The 20,374-nt window shown below is 50.8% G+C and overlaps 1 protein-coding gene across 2 annotated transcripts in view; it reads left to right on the forward strand.

Annotated features, from left to right (window-relative positions):
* Positions 1–3,493: 3,493 nt before the first annotated feature.
* The window catches only part of FGF13 (fibroblast growth factor 13), a 205,319-nt gene continuing 188,438 nt past the window's right edge, over positions 3,494–20,374 (forward strand). The window contains exon 1 of one of the 2 annotated variants that reach the window (XM_066559278.1): positions 3,494–3,779. In XM_066559278.1, the coding sequence (XP_066415375.1) occupies positions 3,731–3,779 (49 nt within the window). In that variant the 5' untranslated portion in view covers positions 3,494–3,730. The remainder of the gene's footprint in view (positions 3,780–20,374) is intronic. The other variant, XM_066559281.1, reaches the window with a different exon arrangement.

Raw genomic sequence — 20,374 nt, forward strand, 5'->3', positions numbered from 1 at the left:
TTATAGACAGACCATACTGTCTGCCCATGAAGCAGCCGCAGCTTTGCTGTATAAAAGCACTTACAGTTTACAGCTTCAGCTTGTTAAGTGAGACTTGACTCAGCCAGGCCTGGGCCAAGTCAGAAGCTCCTGGGAGATGTTTCTGGGGGAATAAATGCCCTCAGCAGAGAGGCACAGCTCCGTGCAGCACATCAGCCCTGCTGTGCCTGCTCCCCGAGAGCCACCCCGGGCTGGGGGAGCTCAGAGAGCCCAGCTGGGACCTGCTGTGTGTGTCTGCTGGAAAAGCCTCGTGTCCCACCTCGCTCTGAGCTCTGAGCCCTTGCTGTGCCTGGGGCAAGCCTGTTTGTCCCTCTGGGAAGGAGAGTCACAAGCCATGCAAGGGTACAGATGATGCTCCAGCCATTTGTGCTGCCTGGCCTGTAGCCACTCAGTTTAAATGACTCTGTTGGAATCTCGGAGCTGCACAAAAGGTGAGAAATTAGAACAATTTACTGATATCTGACTTGAAATCGTGCTTCCCCAACAAAGACTGTCTTGAATTTAAACCCTCCCAGGGCACACAGGGAGCACCTAAACAGCATTTACACAGACACACCAGATTTCTTTGTATTAAACTTCACTAAATCTCCTGGGTACTGATTTATCTGGAGGTGCAGAAATTGCTGTAAATTCAGAAACTCAGAGAATACTGTCAGTGAGAGGTCAGGGATCCATGTCAGGGCCATGTATAGGTAAGTTCCTGCCTGGGCCTGGCTGTGCTGTGCAGCTTGCTGTGTTTCACTTCTGTCACCACAGCATCCGAGTGCTTCTCGGCTTCCAGGGCAGGAGCTGGGAAGCAATGAGGTGACAATTTTCCCTACTAGAGTTGGGAAGTGATGCACCAAGACACTGAGGTTCAGATCCATGTTTAAATACTTGAGTTAGTTAAAGAAATTCTGTTTTAAAGCCAGACCTGAAGTGACTTCCCTAAAATCCAGAGATGCTCACTTCAAAGAGAGGAACGGATGGGGGAATCTGAAGACATAAGGCAGCACCCTGACCACAGATTCCATCTCCACTGGGATACTCCAGCCATCAAGGCAGCTTTCAAATTAAAGGCTGTGCAAACTGGACCCGGATTGCAATAAGCCTTCATGCAAATCCCCTTAGATTTTGCATGCATAACACGATATTTTATTACTGTTTTAACTGACACTTCCAAGCCCTGAAAACTAGTAAGAGGAAAAGCTAACTCATTTTAAAACAGCAGGGGAAGCTCCCTCTGCCCACCAGTTGGTACAATTCTTCCACAACCTGCTGAGCTGCTGCCTCCTTCCAGTGTAGTAAATTTGAGTGTATGGCCTGGTTTGGTCAATGTAATAACTACTCCTGCAAAACTGAACAGGTCTCCTGGCAAAGGTGAGAATGGCTCGGGGAAGGCAGCTTCACTGTCAGCACTAACACAGCACTTGTCAGTGACATTTGGTGTTGGGAGGATCTCAGACCAGAAGTGTGAATTGTCACGGGCTCTCAGCAAAGACACTGCAAGTGCCTTTGAAAATCAGGTCTAAGTTGTATTGGACAGCTGAAATCTCCTTGCTGGGGTTCATCAGCTACTTCTGACAGTGCTGGTTCAGCTGAACCAGAGAATCTCTCCTTCCCCATTCCATTTCCAGCTCCCTGGATTCAGTGGTCCCTGTTTGGAGAGAAACAGGCAAGAAGAAGACCAGGTTCTAACCCCCTGGAGAGCCTGGGATGTGTTAAAAAAACAAACAGCTGAAGAGGCTGATGTGAAATGGACGTACATGGAGAGCCCTCCAACGCCACTATCATCAGAGGGCTTACTGAATCCTAGAGTCATTTTGATTGGGAAAGGCCTCTGAGATCATCAAATCTAACTGTTCACCCACACTCCCGTGCTCACCGCTAAGCCGAGTCCCTAAGTGCCACCCTCTGTGGTTTGAAATACCTCGGCCGATGGTGACCTCACCACTGCCCCAGCAATCCTGTGTCCCTGCAGAGCAAAGCTGAGCCTACCGAGTCATCCCGGCTCGTGGTTCTCAGCCTAAACACCCCTAACATCCCTAACCACACTTGATGTCCAGCCACTGTGTGCGGTGGGAATGAGCCTTCATCCCACGCCGTGTTTCATCACCCCCTTACTCGGCGGCTGCGGTGCAGGGGCACGGCGCTGGCGGCCGAAAGCCGAGCTGTCCCCAGCTGTCCCCAGCTGTCTGGGTGCCGCAGGGGACGGGGCCGGGCAGGAATTCGGCCCCACTAAAAATAGCGGCCCGGGGCCGCTGCTGTGCCGGGACCCCCGGCGGGAGCGGGGCACGGGGGCTGCCCGGATGCCAGCCCTGCCTCTCTTCCCTGCGGAAATCCCTCGGGTCCCCCGGCCCAGGCGGGCCCCCTCGGGCTGGGGAGAGCGGGCAGGAGGAGCCGAGGGGCTCCCCGGGCCCGGCACGGCTCGCCCTTGCCGAGGGTTATTTTGGTCGGCCCCGGCGGGGCCGGGCTCCAAGGGGCTGCACCGGGCTCGTCCCTCCCCCGACGGCGGCCCCGGCAGAGGAAGTTTTGCCCCACGGAGGAGAGGGGGCCAGGGGGGCGGGACACGCCGCTGTTAGCACAGGTGAGGGGCTCTGGCTGCTCTCGGGGTCCCTTCCTGCTCCCCGAGGGGATGGAGCAGGGCCGGGAGGGGTGAGCGCCGTCCCACGCCCCGGGGCAGGGGCAGGGCTGGGCGGCAGCCGACGCGGCTCTGCGCGTTCCGTGCTGGGGAACCCGATCCCCTTTCCCCTCCGTGCCCGCTGTTAACGGGAACCCGATTCCCCTTGCCCCCCGTGGCCCGGCCGGCGCTCTGCGCTCCCGGCACGGCAGCAACAGGCTGGGAGCGGGCGGCACCGGGCCCCGCGCCCAGCGCCCAGAGCCCAGAGCCGCCCCTGCGGTACCGGGCTGGGAGCGGCTCCCCGGGCCGGGGCAGCCCGGCTGGCCGTGGCTCCGGCCGTGGGGCGGCGTTTCCTCGCCGGGGGGCAGCGGGAGGCGTGCTGCCCCCGCCCTCCCCCGTGCCGGTTAATGGAGCCCCGGTGCGGGTGATGGGGAGCGCGATGCGCGGGGCCGGGGCGGCTGCAGCTGCCCCCTCCAGCCCTCCTCGCTGCCGCGAGCGTAAACCTGCCGCCTCTTCTGCAGTGACGGGGACTCGCGTCCTCCTCCTCCGCCTATCCGCGGCTGCAGCTCGGCTGCTCCATCCCATTATTATTAGGGGAGGATGCGAAAAGAGAAAAACCCAAACCCAACACACCCAAGCAAACAAGCCCCCCCCAGTCACGGTACCCCCCTCCCCCCGGTCGGTGGGACTTGCAGGACCAGCTGCGCTTCCCTGGCCCTGGGGAGGGGAGGCAGAACCGGGGAGGCGGGGGAAGGAGGGGGCCGGGGCCGGGCAGACACAGGGAATATCGCTTTTGTCTCCGGCACGGCGAGCGGCGCAGGGGCTCGGTGCTGCGGCTGCCGGAGCCCCCCGCTCCCCGTTCCGCTCCCGCAGGCACCGCGGCGGCGCCGCCGGGCTCCGAGGCTCCGCTCCGGGGAGCGGGCAGCTCGCCGGCTCCTCATTGCCCCCCCTTCCCCCGCTCCTGGTGTTATTTCAGCCTTTTCGGCGTAGAGGATCCCCCACACGCACGCACGCTGCCCCCCGCCCGAGGTTTCTTTGGTCCAGCCGGAATTCGCGACGCTCCCGGGGATTTTCCCACCCAAGCTGGGGTCTATGAGCGGGAAGGTGATCAAGCCCAAAGAAGAGAAAGATGCTTCCAAGGGTAAGGCAGGCGCAGCCGCCCCGATCAGCGGCTCGTTCCCCGGCCCGACCGCGGACAGCCCGAGCTCACGGGGCCGGGAGGGGGACACGGCTCCGGGGGCAGCCCCGGCCGGGCAGGGAGCGGCGCCCGGCGCTGCCCGGCACGGCCGCGGGGCCCGCTCAATGCGGCACCGGCGGGAGCGGGGCCCCCCCGTTCCCCGCCGGGGAGGGGAGGGGGCGGCTCCGGCCGGGGCCGGGGGTGCTCGGCGCTGCGGCGGCTCCGGCCAGCGGGGCGGGGAGGGCACACATCGCCATGGAGCCGGGGAACGGGGACACCGCCGGGGCACCCGGCCGGGGCCGGGCACGGGGGGACCCCGGGCACGGGGATTTCCCCGCCCCGCTTCGCCCCGGGCCCCGCGGCGCTGGGGCGTGAGGGGCCGGGCTGCCCGCGCCGGGTGCGTGCCCGGGTTCCCTGCCGGGGTGCGGGTTCCCTGCCGGGTTCCCTGCCGGGGTCTCTGCCAGGGTCTCTGCCAGGGTGCGGGCTCCTTGCCGGGCTCCTTGCCGGGGTCCCTGCCGGGCTCCTTGCCGGGTTCCCTGCCGGGTTCCCTGCCAGGGTGCGGGTTCCCTGCCGGGGTCCCTGCCGGGGTCTCTGCCAGGGTGCAGGTTCCCTGCCAGGGTGCGGGTTCCCTGCCGGGGTCCCTGCCGGGTTCCCTGCCGGGGTGCGGGGTCCCTGCCGGGCTCCTTGCCGGGGTCCCTGCCGGGGTCCCTGCCAGGGTGCGGGTTCCCTGCCGGGGTCCCTGCCGGGGTCTCTGCCAGGGTGCAGGTTCCCTGCCGGGGTCCCTGCCGGGGTCCCCGCCGGGGTCGTGCCCGCGCAGTGCCCGCCCGGGGTCGCACAGGTGGCGGTGTCCCCCGTGCCATCCCGGCCGGGTCGGGGCTCGGTGGCCCTCGGGGGTGTCCCCGGGGCTCCCCGCACACCCCGTGTGGGCTCGGAACGGGGCCGGGGCCGGGCCTCCCCGCAGGACCGAGAGCTGCTCCTCGTTTCCTAGCTCTGTAAAACCGAGTGGGACACTTCCCTGCTGTTTACTTTTTTAGCAGCCAGAGAGGCCGAATCAAAACAATACAGCCTTTCTATTCTTGATAAAAAGCTTTTTGGTTTCATGATTTTGAAAATTTATGTTTAACACTTTGGAAAGCTTCTTTTTTTATGTTCTTTTTATGTGAGTTTTTTTCCCAACTCTGTCTTTCCCCTCCTTACTATGTTCTGTCTCATGTCCAAATCCTTTGCGTTTGCATGACATTTTTCTTCTCAGTAACACAATCAACTTCACTACTTAGATGCATTGCAAAACCTTACTTTTTTTAGATAAATATGTTTTGCCTTTGCATTATATCCTTTGAAGTTGAGTTGGTTTTGATTTTCTTTCATGGTGGCCTTATTCGCTATATTGCGCCTTAAATAATTTATTAAGCAGGGCAGAACAAAAGATTCCCGCCTTTCTGAGGAATTATTTTGCATGATTTAGAGCTGTGGTATAAACATAAAAAAAAAAAGAGAAATTTCCGTACTTGTGCTATGCTTGCCTGAAAGCTTATTTTTAAAATCAAGCTTACGTATTCCATTTTGTGCTGTGATTACAAGTTCTAATGACACACTTCATGTCTGAAATTGCTTTGGCACATTTCAGAGCAGTGGGACAAAGGCACTTGTGTGTCTGTTAATGAGTCAGTGATGCCTGAGACGTGCGAGGCTGTGATGTCAGTGCCGACAGGGAACCAGCAGGTGAATATTCTGAGGCTCCCAGGAAAAGCAGTGGGTGCTGCTACTCTGCTTCAGGAGACGCTGCTCCGCTCCCCGAGCTCATAGAAAAACTTTCTGTGTTCCTACCAAGTAGAGAGGCAGTTGTAGGTAGAGCAGGAGGAGCCCACACGTGTGAGGAGGTTTGTGAGTCGTGGGGAGCACCTGTGAAACAGCTTCTACAGAGGCTCGGGGATGCTGAGGAGGAGTTAATATTTACTAGCTCATGGATAGGCTGCGTGGTCCTCCTCAGCCTCTTGAGTTGTAGACGAGAATAGGAAATGTTCTTTCCTCTGGACCACCTGAATTCTCTTTTGGTCATTGCAAGTGTTAATAGTCGTCATGGGAATGTTTAATTTGGCTCCAGCCATAGTAAATCCAGGCAGTGGAGTTTTTTGTTAAGGTTTTTTGGTTTGGATGGGTTTTCTTATGCAATTAAACAATTTATAATTTGCCCGGAAAGGATGGGATACCGTTTCCTGCATTTTTCTGCAGGTGTACTGTGGCACTGGAGTCCTGAGAGAAAGCTCTGTGGTTTTGTGTTAGTTAACCTCTCTCTCAGAGAACAACATAATCATGTTTTTGTTGTGGTGATGGTTCAGGTACCCCCCTCTGTAAGGGAAGGTGGTGTAGTTTGAATACGTGCTGTAAATGCAGCTGTCCCAGGGTAATGTTTGCCTCATGAATGTGGAATGATTCTCACTGAGAGCAGTGCCAGCGTTTCTCACTCCTGAAGCTTTCTTAGGCATTGCAGGGCCATGCATGAGGTGAGATCTTGCTGTAATTCTCTTCAGAATTTGGGGAGAGCCATGTTCAGCCCAAATGTAGGAGCTGTACGTTGTTAAAAGACACTTTCTTCCACTGGCTTTTGGGGTGGCTCTTTCTAGAAAAAACTGATTTATACAAACCTTGAGAGGCCATGGATTTTGCTGGGAAAAAGCACAATCCAGAGCAAATACTTAACTGCCTTGCAGTGGTTGTTTGCAGTGAAATTATGCTTTTGTAAAGTCTGTGGTGGTGTCAGTGGAGTTCTGCAGGTGTTACAGAAGTATAAAAATCATCTATTTTTATTTAAAATAGTGGGGTTTTTTCACTTCTTTCCTGAAGCCAAAGAGGAAGGTACCTGCCTGCTTAAGAGTGTGTTGCTCCCACTTTTGTAAGTCCTGTCTGGAAAACCCAGTGATGGCTGTGTTTTGCTCAATACCTGGTTGCTTTTAAAAGTGGCTGTGGGCATTCAGCATTATCTGTCCTAATCTTAAATAAAGCTCATGGATTAACAGAATGAAGTCAGGGATGTGCACCTTTCCTTTCTGCAAGATGCTGCAATAACTGTGCGTGTGTACCTGTAGGATTATGGCAGATGATGGCATTGATTTCCCCTCCCCTATCTTTATTTCAGGTGTGTGAGAGGTGGAGGGTGCAGGGTGCTGTGAGCCCAGGTGTGCTCCCAGCTGCTCCCCAGGGGCAGAGGGGCAGTGCTCTGGGGCGGAGGCTGTTTGGGGAAGCCAGCAGCTGGTTCCAGAGCGCAGCCTGTCCCCTCTGGGCTGCCTCCATCCTGGGGCCGGTGTCCGTGCCTCCTCACTGTGCCTGGGGGCAGGAATGCCAGGGCTGGAGGAGAACAGCTCAGCATCCCACAGTGGGCACTGACCTGGGCAGCAGCTCAGGGCATGCTCTGGGTGCGTTCCCAGCACAGCAGTGGGCACTCAGTGATTTTGGGAGCAGCTCAGTGCTCAGGGGGTGCTCTGGGTGCATCCCCAGCACAGCAGTGGGCACTCAGTGATTCTGGGGCAGCTCTCCTGCATCCCCAGCACAGCAGAGCAGCTCCCCCTGGGCAGGTTCTTGTCCTGGCACAGAGCTGCTGTGCCCAGAGCCTTGGCTGTGCCAGGGCAGGGCACTTCCCCACAAGTGTTGGCCTTGCACTCTGGGCACAGTGCGTCGAGTGTCCCCATCGGTCCTTGGGGCTGGACCAACGTCGCCTGGTTTGAATTAATATCTTATATCTTCAGTTTGGGGAGGCTTGTGGGGCAGGAGGAGAGCCCTGGGCATGGGGAAGGGAGCTGAGAGTGCTGGATGCCCTGTGCTTTGGACCTGGCCCTCAGGGAGCCCGTGCTGTCTGCTCTTACAGCCCGGCCCTTGCACAGGCTGCTCTGCAATTTGTGGGGCTCCTCTGGGCAAAGCCAAGAGCTGGAGCAGAGAGTCTCAAACTGAATCTGAGGAATGGATTAATCTGCATTTGTGTTCCTTTTTACTAAGGGGATTATGTACTATTGGCTTCCCCATCAAAGCAGATGCAGGGAGATCTGTTCCTGTCACCGTGCTGTCACTACAAGGAACTGGGAAAGCTTTGTCCAAAAGTCTGATAACCTCAGCCATAAGCAGTGAGAAAATGCAGAGTGTATTTTCTTCTGCAGAAAGCAAAATAGGAGCATTTTTGAAGCTGAAAGCTTCTAATCTGAGAAGAGTGTATTGAAATAGTGACAGTAACAGTGAAGACTCTGGAAGTACAGGTACTATTCTAATTCAGTGACGGCAGAAAACAAAGCACTTAGAGAAATCACTTGGCAGGAAGAACAGAAGTCAGAATTTTGAGGTATCTATTACTGCTTTTCCTGGCTTTATGGGAATATAGGATAATGCAGCTTATGATTGAAAGGTCTGGAGAAAAGCTGACAAAAATAAAGAAGCTGATCTCAACAGTTATATTTCTATAGAACTGATTCATGAGACAGTAACTTACTTCAGGGACTGAGGAGGAGCAGCATGTAAGCTGACCACGTCTTGGTCTGAGGCCACGGAATCAAAATTAGCAGCAAGTGCAGCCCTGGTGAGAAGGGGGAAGGGAGCCCGGTGCGCACTGCCTCGAGTGCTGCTTGGCCAGCTCAGCTCACAGGCGGGCAATTCTTTGTCTTTTTGTCGGAAACTTGGGTGCCAGCTCCTTTCATTTCAGACCAAAAGCCCCACCAAACTTCAGCAGCAGCTGCAGTTTAGGATGTGAGCTTGAGGATCGGTTCAGGCAGGTGCTTGCCAGCAGCAGATTGGGTCTTTTTGTGGTCAGTTGGTGCTGCTGACCTACACATCAGAACTTGTGGTTGTGTTACAAACACTGAATGGCACCAAAGAGTGAACGTTAACCACAGTGCTTTTGTTCACTTCACACTGGAAATCTCAGAGCCTCCTGTGTGAGATTGCAGATTTCACTTTGAATAGAAGCCTGCATCGCCCACTGGAAAGAGCCAGCCAAAATCTGGGCCGTGGCCCATCCCATCGTGGTATTAATCCCTCAGGTTACAATGGATGCTGAGTGCTTGGCTGAGCCCCTGATCCATTCAGATCTGTCATTGACACCTGTGGGAGTTCTCTGTCTGCCCGTGGCATTGCCTCTGATTAGTGGGTGGTTGTTAATGTGCCCATGCTTGGAATATTTACAGTAACTACCTCCTGTTCTGACTCATTATCTGGGGCTGGCTTTGGTACCACAAACGACAGTAACTCTATAAAAGAAACATCCTTCCCTCTCAATCCCAAACTGTGGCCCCTCACATATGTTGATAAAACGTCAGCAGCTAAAAAGTGGAAGCAGTGTTGAGATGAGAATGCCAGCACATTTGTGCTGATGCTCTTGAATGGTTTTCAGTGTGGAGGAAATCCACAGCAAGGCAGGATTCCCAGGGACAAGCTCCACACTCGGGGGTTTGTTAGTGTTGGTTCTGAGTGGCTGCTGTCCATGCCAAGAACTCGTGCTGTACAGAAGGTAGTAAAAGGCATCTTTTTTTTGCTTCTAGAGGAAAACTTAATAACAATTGCGTCTTGCAGGTGCCAAATCTCATCTCCAAAGGAAAAGCTCCCCGGCAGATGAAGCCTGCAGGATGAGCAGCCCCATAGAGCGTTGCAGGGCCCTGCAGAGGGGGAGCACAGCAGATGCACAAGAATCTGCATGGCTTAGGCTCCAGGCATCTCTGCTCTGTGGCCACCCACAGTACACTGCAGACTTGTCATTAACTGAATTTGTGCCATCTACTGAGATTTCCTGCAGGGCACTGGTCTCACCCTGTGCTTTGGGAATGGAGTGCTGCAGGGCAGCCTTGGCTCCATGCATGCTCTATTTCTGCTTCTGTTCCTCATTGTGTGTTAGTGCTGAAGTGTCCTGCAGAAGACACAGAGTATGTGAAAAACCTCCTCAGGAGCAAAGACACGGCAAGTCCTGTTCCTCAGTCTCCTGCAAGCACTGAATCCATGCTTGTATAAAATCCTCAGTAAATCTGGAGGTGTTCTGTGTACGAACAAAACATTTGTAACTCCAAGAGGACAAGCCTCCCATCCTGGACAACCCTTAGCTGAGCATTTTCAGGCCAGGAGTTCAGTGTTTATGTGTATTGGAGAGGAACTGCCCTGTTGGTGGCTGGATGCTCTCACAGGTTCCATGGTTTTAGATCTCCTCTGTGGCTCTGAAGGTTTCTTAGCCACTCCTGTCCCTCCTAGCTGAGCCTGGCTCTAGGGCTTGTGTAGCCCAAACTGTTTTTCCTTCCTCAACGACATCATTTGACCTAACAAAACTCCCTCCTTTTCCCAAAACATGTCTTGCTCAAGCTTACATGAAAAGGCATGTTAAAAACCAAAATGAGACAAGGATGTTATGTATATTATTTACAATAATCCTTTTATTTTCGTGTGTGGTATCTTGGGTAAAGGGTTCCTGTGAATTGTCTGGTTTCGTGCTCAATATTTGTATTGTGTTGCTGAGTGAAATGAAGGCGAAAATAATTTGAATTGCACCCTCGGGCAGGTAACAATTCAGTTCTTTTCATGAAGAGAGTGTAGAGTGAGACTGTTCTCCACTTAATTAGTTTTGTGAGAGTGATGTATAAGGCAAGGTCAGTGCTAAAGGAAGAAAGGGCTGGCATGGATTGAACACTGCTTACGTTGTTTGAATAATTAGAGCATCACTGCGAGGTGGGAGGGAGCAGAGGACAGAAATGAGGTGGGAAGGAGATATTCCTGAAATAGCAATCGAATTGCCATTGATCTGGGCTGCATTACATGTACACAGTTCAGGATTGACTGAACCTGAGCTGGTGGTGGTTTGTTACCTGTGCCACTGGTGGTGCTTGCAGCTGAAATGAAGGTGTATTCATAGAGATTCCCTGGGCCAAAGAACAGAGTATCTCTAGGTGCTTTTCTAAAGCTGGGGTTTGACATAATTCATACAAGGCTGTCTTGGTTGCTTTAAGAATAAATTGTTTAACCAGTGCTTGATATCTTTGATATGCATGCATTTAGTTACCACCCAGTTTAGGATGAATTTCTGCTGTGATGGTGGGATCAGATCAGAGGTGGGCATTGTGTAATCCCCCTCTGAGCTGTGTGCTCTGCAGGGATTTGCTTTGGAAGTCACTTGTGTCTCTTATGTAGCTGCTGGCCACAATGTTCAAGTAGCTGAGGCTGGATTTACTTCCACACATTGCCAGTGTGCTGTCAAAGTGCTTACACAGAAACATTTTCCTTTGGCCTTTACATCTGCTGTGGAGTTCTGTGCAGCTATCTGTATGTTCAGTACACACGGGAAATTCTTACGTTGCTCTTACATCTCCGTTTGCCCAAGTTGTGTCACAGTACTGCCTGGAAAATGATCAGTGTTTTAATTGGAATTATACACAGTGCTCCCAACTGCTGTCACTTTATTCCTCCGAGTGCTGCAGGAGAATAAGAAGCCAGGATGGAGCCAGTTGTCACTGCAAGCCATTGTCACTCCTTGTGGGGGCAGAGCTGGAGAACCTGATCTGTGAGAGTCCTCCCTGGTGCCATAAAGATGTGGAGGTATTTTTGTGAGCTGCAGTGTTGGTGGGCACTGCAGGTGTACGCATTTCCTCAGGGAGATGGTGTGCAGTTGTGTGAGGCCCTCCAGGAGCAGGTGCTCCCTCCTGCCCACAGCTGTCCCTCCTGCTGGAGGAGCAGGGGTCCCTGCAGCCCCACAGAACAACACACAGCCATCCCACAGTGTACAGAGGGCAGCTCTGTCATGTGCTCTGCCTCACGTTTGCCTCTCGTCTTGCACAGCAGAGACTGAATTCAGAAACAGCCAAAAATAGCTGGCTGCTTTCAAGTGATTGGGCAAGGAGAGCTGGAGTGACTTTCATCTGCTCTCTTCTCCTCTTCCCGCTCTGCCCCTGTTTGCTTTCGGAGAGAGGATATTGGGTTTTCGTTTGCTTTGGCGGAGCTCAATAAAAGGTGGTCAGAGTGAAGTAAGTCAAGAGGGATCACATGGCAAGGCTCTTCTTGATCACCTCATGGGGAGGCTACAGCAGCACAGAGTCACAAGTCTGACTCCAGCTGAAAAGGGATTTTGGGGTGAGGTGTGAGCTGATTCAGACCCACTCCAAGGTCAGGACACTGCTGGCCAGGGAGGCTGGACGAGGAATGTCTGTGTTGGTAGCTGGCTGCTGGCCATACTGAGCTGTGCTACTTGGCCACTGGAGAGCAGCAGAAATGGTTTCCTTGGCTGGAGGAGGGGTTGGGCTTTTTGTTTTGGGGTTGGGTTTCATGTTGTTTGTTTGTTTTGGATTTTTTTTCTTTTTTTTTTTCCTTTCTTTCCAGATTATCAGTGCAAACCCCAGTTTTCAAGTTCTGTTTGTACAATTGTGTCCTTGGGAGGAATTTCTATCACATGATTTCTGGGATGTTGGGGATTAGTGTAAATGACAGTCCCTTCACGAGGGGTATCCCGTTGGTAGGTGATGGAGAGGAGTGAAGGCTTTATAGGCAGTGACCCAGTAACTCCTGCAAAAGGAGAGAACAGTGTGGAAGACAGGAGAAAGATGAACTTGGACTTTTCCCAAGTAGTTCATTTAAGAACAGTAGATGCCTTGTTTAGGGATACTTAATGTAAGTGGCAGCAATTAATGGCTGTAGAGGAGAAAGGGATTATGCAGAGCTGTGAAAGTTGTCAGTTCTTTTCATGGCAACTTTCAGGGTTTAAAAATTTGAATTTGTTTCCCCACTGGGACATAAGCAAAACTTCTTTGGGGTTTCTCAGGAAAAATAGTCACACTGGAGCTATTTTAAGAAAAAAGACCTGTCAGGTTTTCCATCGCTGTCCTTGTTCCACCCTTGGTCTGAAAAGACCTCCCGTCAAAACAGAGATGTTTTCTCAAGACTTTTGAGTATGATCAGAAAAATTAGTTAGGCCTTTCTGAACAATGTTAGGAAGAGATTTTGAAATACATAACAGCTGAAGAAAAGCAGGGTTTTGAGTCAGTGCTGTGGAGGATGGCTGGAAGCTCAGTAGCGAGGTGGCAGGGCTGTGCCTTTTGGTCTGGAAGTGGTTTTGTTTTACTCCACATTTGATCACGAAGGGTGAACTTTAAATTGCTTTGTGGAATGAATAAGAGGTGCCAGGCTGAGAATGGAAGGGGGAGAAAGTGTGGTGCAGTGGCAGGAGAAAGCAAATTCTGTGAGACTTGGAACGATGGAAAATTAGCTTTGAAAAGTCTCTGGAGAGCACAAGGAAGCTGAAGAATGTAATGGAAGAGGAGATATTGTGGGTGTAACTCGTAGTAATATCAGACTGCAGGGAAGGCACGCAGGTTTGACAGCCTGAAATGGTGCAGAAAAGACTTGACAATCTGTCCTGCAAGGTGCCAAACATCTCTACTTTCCATTTGCCCAAAAGCTGCTAGCAATCTGCTTGGGCCCCTATCAGTGAATGTTGGATATTCTTGTCATGCCACATTCCCACTATCACAAATTCTTACCTTCAGTGCATTTCAGGAGCCATTGAGTGTGCATGAGGCAGGCTGAGTGAATGACTAAAGGCTTATGGGAGAAATGAAGGAAACCTAGGTGATGGCTGAGGTGCAGAGTGTGAGTGAGCTGTTTGTCAGGCAGTCCTGTGGCCCTGCCAGGAGATCACACATTGCTCTTCCTTCACAGAGCAATGCTGGGAGAGCGTTGCTGTTGGTGCGTCCACAATGCCTGCGCTCACTGTGGAGCCCTCTCTTTTATAGGGCTTTTCTCAAAGTGCTTTTGCCTCCTCAGTCAGATCTCTAATTACTGTTCTTATTGCTGCTGTAAGCATTTTGGGTTTGAATAACTACCGGTGAGAGCTTTTGATAGATCATGGGTGTTTATTTGGGTGGCACCTTCTAGAGAGCAGCACCTGAGCTGTACTGTCCTGCCAGGTCAGACTGAAGCATGGTTTGTGCTGCTCAGTACCAGCCTTGCTGAATCAGATCCTCAGTGGAAGTGTGATACGCTTTGCACTTCACAGTGCTGACCGCTCTTGTGATGAATATTTTAAATTCTTTTTCCCCCACTTGTTTTCTTTATAAAAAGTGTGGGAGGGGGTTGTGTTGAATCAATGTTCTAAGATAAGCCTGAAGATTGCTAGAATGAGCTGCAATTTTGAGCCTTGATTCTGCAGCATGGGATTACTGAAGTATGTAAGAGAAACAGATTTGGCTCCTGAAATCTGATATTGCAGCAGCAGAAAACTGTGCTGGTGAATAAAAGGGAGCAGAATCCCGTGTTTAGTTTGCATCCTCAGAGATTGCCTGGGAGATGCTGTGGACTGAACAGTGTGGTTTGAACTGAAGTGTGGTTTGAAGTTTTACCTGTCCTGTGCTGGATGTCCTTGAAGGCAGCTGCTGCCTCTCCAGTTCTGCTGTATTTTGGTTGTTGGTGCTTCAAAATTTGGCTTTAGGAATTATTCTGTATAATTCAGTCTGTTGCAATATCTTCATCTTTATCTGTTTCTGATGTATGTTTTATCTTTATTCACAAGCATAGGATTATTGACTCAAAGGTCTTGAAGGATCATTAACGCCTTGGTAAATATGTGAGAATGAAGAGTGGTGGCATCAATTTTTGACCCAGTCAAAATACCAGCACAAAGCATGACAATGTTGGTTTTATGTGCATTTTCTGTTCAGTATTCAGACCTGCAGTGTGCTGTGTGATGGCTCTGTGCTGTTCTGTGTGGAGGGAGCTGCTGGTGCTGGATAAATTCTGGCTGGTGCTGCTGTGATCAGTGAACAAGGTCTGTGCGTGTAGGCTCAGGACCCTGGCTGCCCTGGCCGTGGGCTGGCTGAGGATCAGCTGGGCGAGCTCAGCTCTCAGAGCACCAGGCACTTTGAGGCTTCACATCAAACTGTGGCAGCAAACCAGATCTGCCTTTGTTTCTGAGCTTTCAAATCCTGCAGCAGTGAAGCGGCTGCCCTGGCATGCCCAGCTTTATTTCCCAAGATGTAATTTAATTTATTCCTTGCTCACTGACTTGAGTAAATCAATTAAAACGTGTGTGTGTGTGTGTGTGTGTGTGTGTATAACAAGGCTTTGACATAAGGTAATTGATCAGGAGGTGCAGACATATGAGGAAGGCGTGGGACAGATTTTAAAGTAGAAGAGTGAAACGTGGTGGTTTCTTTTGATGTGGTGTGGTGGTAGCTAAATTCCCATCTTGTGTAGTAACAGGCTTTTCTCTGGGTGCTGTGGTGTTAAACACTCCTCTTTGCACATATGCAGGTTAATCTTTTTTCAGCCTGTCCTTTTGGAAACACCTCGAAGGGAGGTTAAGGATGGGAATCTCAAAATGCAAAGACTGTCAGTTGTCCACCTCTTTCATTAGGCCAGTACAGTTCACTAATTAATTACTTCCTGCTCCTTGGCTACCTCTGGAAACTGGTCCCATTCCAGTTCCTCTGCCTCTGTGGGGTGCTGTCCCCACCAGCTGGGATGACAAGCATGTAAATCCTCCCTGTGCTCCTCCAAGTGCCTCATGAGCCATAGGACTGACTTTAGGTCAGCCTGAAGCACTGGAGGGTGCAGCTGGCAGGGAGTGAGCACCTTGCCAGGCTCTCCTGCAAGGACAAGGTCCTCCCTGCCCCAAAGGGACAACGTGTGTGGGCACAACTGCCCCAGGGAGCCCAGGGCTGTGGCAGTGGCAGGAGAGCCAGCCCCTGCCCAGGACTCATCCTTGCTCTCTCTCCATGGTATCTTTAGAGTTGTAATAATTTCTTGCTCTTGTTTTTCCTCCCCAGAAAAACGAGACCTTGGCTCAAGCCGTGTGTGAGCTATTGGGAATTGATGATTTGTTTGTGATCCTGGATCCAGAGTTAGGGCAGGTATTGCTCACTGCAAGCTCTCCCCTTTCAGGCACACAGGAAGACCTGATGAAAAGCAGGGTTGCAGAATCTTATTTTTAGCTGCTGTCCTGTGGTGATGTTTTTGTTGTTGCTGTTTGATCATTTGGGTTTTTTTAGATTTGGACAGCCTCTGCCAGGGGTCACGGTGTGTCAGAGCAGCTTTGCTGTGTGTGGATGCTGTTGTTGTTGCTTGGTGCCCCATGGCTGGTGTGCCCTGATGTGCTGCTGGTGTCACTGGCACCGTGCTGCTGTGCAAGGTCCCTGCTAGATGGCCACATTGCCTTGGGCACACGAGTGTCCTGCTGTTGCTGTCTGTTGTTGGTGGCACACCTTCAGAGGGCTGTTTGCTCCTGTGCAGCCGTGTCCTGCGTTTACCCCACCGTGCCAACTGCTGCAGCCACCCCACAGGGCACTGGCCACATCCAGGAGCTGCTGTAGGGACACAACTGCTGTTTGGTTTCAACTGTTTTGGAAAAATACTCTTTATTGCCTATGTGTCTGTACACCATTTTTTGGTTTGTTTTTTTTTTCCTTCCCTTCAAGTTTTCCTCTTTGCTTTGTGGTTTTGTTGGTGCCCTGGGCCAGGCTTGCTGTCAGACAGGCGCGGGAAGCTGATGCAAATTCTGTGCCCGTGGTGTGGACCAAGCTCCCATCTTTGCCTCTGTTATTATTAATGCCTTCCTTCATCTCCTCGAGCCCCTTCCCCTGTCTCACTGACAGCTCAATTGGAAACCAACAGCAGCTCTGCTCTGGCGGCGTTTTGCCCCAGGTGCCAACGATCGACTAAAACTGACTCAGATCATGATTTTAATTGGTTTGATTTTTGCCAGTGGCTTTAGAAAGAAAGCGGGCTATTTTAGTCCTCCTTCATCCTTGGTCAGTTCTGTTACTCTGTCTGTGGCTGTCCGAGCCCAGAGGCTGTGAGGAGGGTGGGTGCTGGCGGGAGGAGCTCGCCCTGCCACGCTGATGTCCCGGCGGTGTTGGGTTTAGTGGGCACCAGTCCTGTGCTGTGGCCATGAGAAAGCTGCCGCTCCCAGGGGACATGGCACCTCTGGACTGCTCTGAGGAAGTGTTTTCCATGGAAGAGGGGAGGCGTTCAAATCCACATTTTCCTTTGGTTGTTCTAGCTGTGATACTTTTCCCTTGGACTGCTGGCCCTTGCTTTTAGAGCCAAGGGAGGATAACTCAGTGCCCGTAAGCACAGAGATGAGTGGTGACACGTGTTTGTACTGCTCTGCTGTGGACGGGAGCAGTCAGTTTACCTCATTTTTAATGCTTTGATTCTTTGGCAAACACCCAAGGTGTTGAAAGGACTCTGGTGCAGACAGTGAATGGTGCATGCACACAGGTCTGGCGTCTGAGGGCATTTTCATGGGGGTACACATGCTTAAAGAGCCTGCACTCCTTCTGCACACACATCCCTGCCCTGAAAGGACAGATAACCTTCTCTGAGGGTCCATGTAGCTTCCTTCAGCCTCTCACCACCTCCTGCTCCCCAGCTGCAGTTCTCTGCTCTCTTGGCTGGTAGAACAAATTATGGATAACCTGAATGCCAGTGAGAATTGTTTGAAGATCAAAACAACAATGACACCCTGAATAGAATATGCTGAATTAAAAATATGCAAGCACCTTTTTCTTTCTGTTCATAAGCTCCTGTTGGGTGCCAACTTTGGTTCAGCATGGCTGGTGGTTTGAGTGTCCCTTCAGTTTGAGGCTGGGTTTGTTGAACTGTGGTGGTCTCAGCTTGTATGAAATGTGACCAACAACAAAGTTCAGGCTCTGGTTAATTTGAAGTTTATGTCCTTTCCATGAGACATATTTGTTCAATTACATTACCCGCTAATTGTATTTCTGAGCAATTTCTTGCAGAGACCTATAACTGTGTGTTCTTGATCTGAAAGCTGCATTATTCTCTTGAGGAGATAATCAGTTAGTGATGTACTGAGCTCAGCTCATGCTGTCTGCTCTTTGCCTCTGTGGCAAAACCTGAATTTTAGTGGCAGAGGAGAACTTTTCTGTCTATTCTCTCCTTTATGAAGCAGGTGTTTACTGGAAGGCTTTTCTTTGTGAATAGATGAATTGTTTGTGATTATTTTTTCCCTATCCTAAGTTATTTAAATGACATAATTTATCATGAAATTTTTTGTGCTATTTAAAAACCACCAAACTGAGCTATGGGCCATGCAGTTCATTATTAGAAGGCTCTTCTGAATCAGAAAACCATGTTTCTGGAAGATGTGTGACTTGGAAACACAAATCCTGCTGACTGGTGCTGGACCCTGGAGTTAGAGGTGGAGTTTGTGCTTTGCTGGCATGTGAAGAGCATCTTCTGTCCCAGCCTCATCAGGAAAGGCAGCTTCTGGAGGGAGTACAAGTCCTTTCCAGAAGTGGTGCTGAGGCCAAAGAAGGCTCTTGACTTCTCGTGGTATTAATGGGCTGAAATGGAAAATGGGAAGCCTTGACAGGGCCGGTGAGTTGGCATAAAACTCAGCCTTTAAATGATGGTTTGGCACCACAAAATGCTGATGGTGCTGAGGCTCCTGGGGCATGGTAGGCAGAACCCCCTTCTCCAAGAAAAGTTGATTTCTTTTTCCTGCATCAATATTTATGAATTTTCCCCTGCCACCCTCCAGGCAGCAGCGACCCAGTTTTAGGGTTCTGGGTATTTATGGGAGATGGGGGTGAGGATAAAATTAGGGTAGGAATGTGGTGTTCAGGGCACGTCACAGATCCACTGCTGTGGCTGCTCTGTGGGTGTTGGGTGTGCTGGGTAATTTTATTCACCCTCTTCATCACCAGGGCTTTGGGAGCTGTCAGAGGAAGGACAGTGGGTGACAGTGAAGGGTGCTCTGGCCACAGCTGCCCCAGTTTGAGCTGCTCCTGCCCTCCCCTCCTAAGGTGGTGGTCCCAGTGTGCCCAGCCCTGCTCTGTGGTCCATCCTCCCTCCAGGGGCATGGGCTCCTAAGGGGGAGCTGGCTGAACAGGCAGTGGTGCACGCTGCTTCTGGAGAGATGATGCTTTACAAATTGTCTCTGGTCTGAAAAAATAACCCCCCCTCTATTGAACTGTACATAACCTAGCAGAAATGACATTTTAGGGAATACTTCGCCAAAGCCCAAAAGATTATGGCACATAAAGTCCTCTTCCTGAGAAAAAACAGGTATGTTGTAATGAAAACCGTTTTGATCAGATTTATCTCTCAATCTTTTGATCTTTGTGAAGGTGGAGGGCTGGGTGTTGTAGTTAACTGGCATCCTAAGTTCCCAGCTTTTAAATTGCTAGCAAAATGTACAGCCTGTATTTCTGAAGGTTTCTGTGGTTTTTGTTATATGGGTTTTTTTTAACTGAGGACACAGGGGTCAGGGTATTCTCCAGGTCATATGTTAAATGATCAAATAGTCTGTGTTTTGGTTTGGAGCAGAAGGGATGGTGGAGCGTGTTCCTGCTCTGGTGGAGCTACTGGGTGCTGAGAATTGTCTTCAAAATAGTCAAGTCCTTTTTCAGTGTGAATCACGGATTGTGTGAAAGCTTTCCTTAATTGAATAGTATCTAGTTAATATTTAATATTTCAGGGTTTTCTTCTTTGCTTCATGTGTCCAGGCTTCACTGCAGTGCTTTCACACTGAAAGCAGATCCCCAAAAGATGAGATTTTCCAGGCTGCTTAGCTGAGTAAGTTCTTCTCATTAATAACAAGGTCTGCACAACCTGGTGCTTCTCATTTCAGTGGAGAAACTTTTCAATGACCATATGCACCCTCAGGTTGTCTTCATTCCTTTATGCAAGGACATAGATCTACGTAACACTGCAGCTGTTCATTTCTTGTTGTGTTTTTAGTAGCAGTATTGCTGTTAAATAGCTACTGATAAAACTTTCCCACAGATCAGGATTAGCTACAAAATGTGTGGTTTGAGCACCAAGCAGGCAGGCAGCCTCGAAAGCAAAATGTCAGAGGAGAATTGTACATGAAACACTGACATTCAGATGGGCAGCACAGACTCAGGATTATAGTTACTGCTCATCATTGACTTGATTTTTTGTCTTTGTCTCCTGAAAGCCCTTCTAGGCATCTTTCAAAATAGCATCTCTCTGTCCCTGAATATGTTTAGAAAAGCTTAGCTGCTGAAGAATCTTAGCATGAAATCATAGGACTCTTCATTGAAAGGAAGAGATTAGTTCAGTATACCTTACAAGGGCACTCATTTTCTTTTCCAGTACTCTCACATATTCATTGTGTCCTTTTCTGGGAAACCATTCTCCCTCTGAAGTTTCTACAATGGTTCTGGGCTGGTTTTGTCCTCAGGCTGTTGTGATCTACTGCATTTTACTTGTCCAAGTTTCTGTTTTTCTGTTCATGGTAAATAAGCTTGGGCTAAAGCCACAAGTCCTCAGTGGGGCTGGGATGGAGCTGCTCTGTAAATGCCTGGCTGTGGTTTGTGTACCTGGTTGTGGAATGTTTGTTGTGTGCTTGTAGTCCTTGTGACTATGAGGTGATTGAAGCAAAGCAGAGGGGAAGGAGAGTGTCTGGAGCTGAGCTAATCCTCAGCAAATGCCTGGGAGTTCTTAAATGACAGTGGTAAGACACAGAATTGAAGACCAGGAATCTGGAGATGTAAAAGCTGTTGTCTTTGACAGGAGCCCCTGTAGGTGCACAGCTTTCACTTTCCTTTCCTGAGTAACTTTGTTCT

This window comes from Molothrus aeneus, chromosome 14, assembly GCF_037042795.1.
Source record: "Molothrus aeneus isolate 106 chromosome 14, BPBGC_Maene_1.0, whole genome shotgun sequence".
NCBI classification, from domain to species: Eukaryota; Metazoa; Chordata; class Aves; order Passeriformes; family Icteridae; genus Molothrus; species Molothrus aeneus.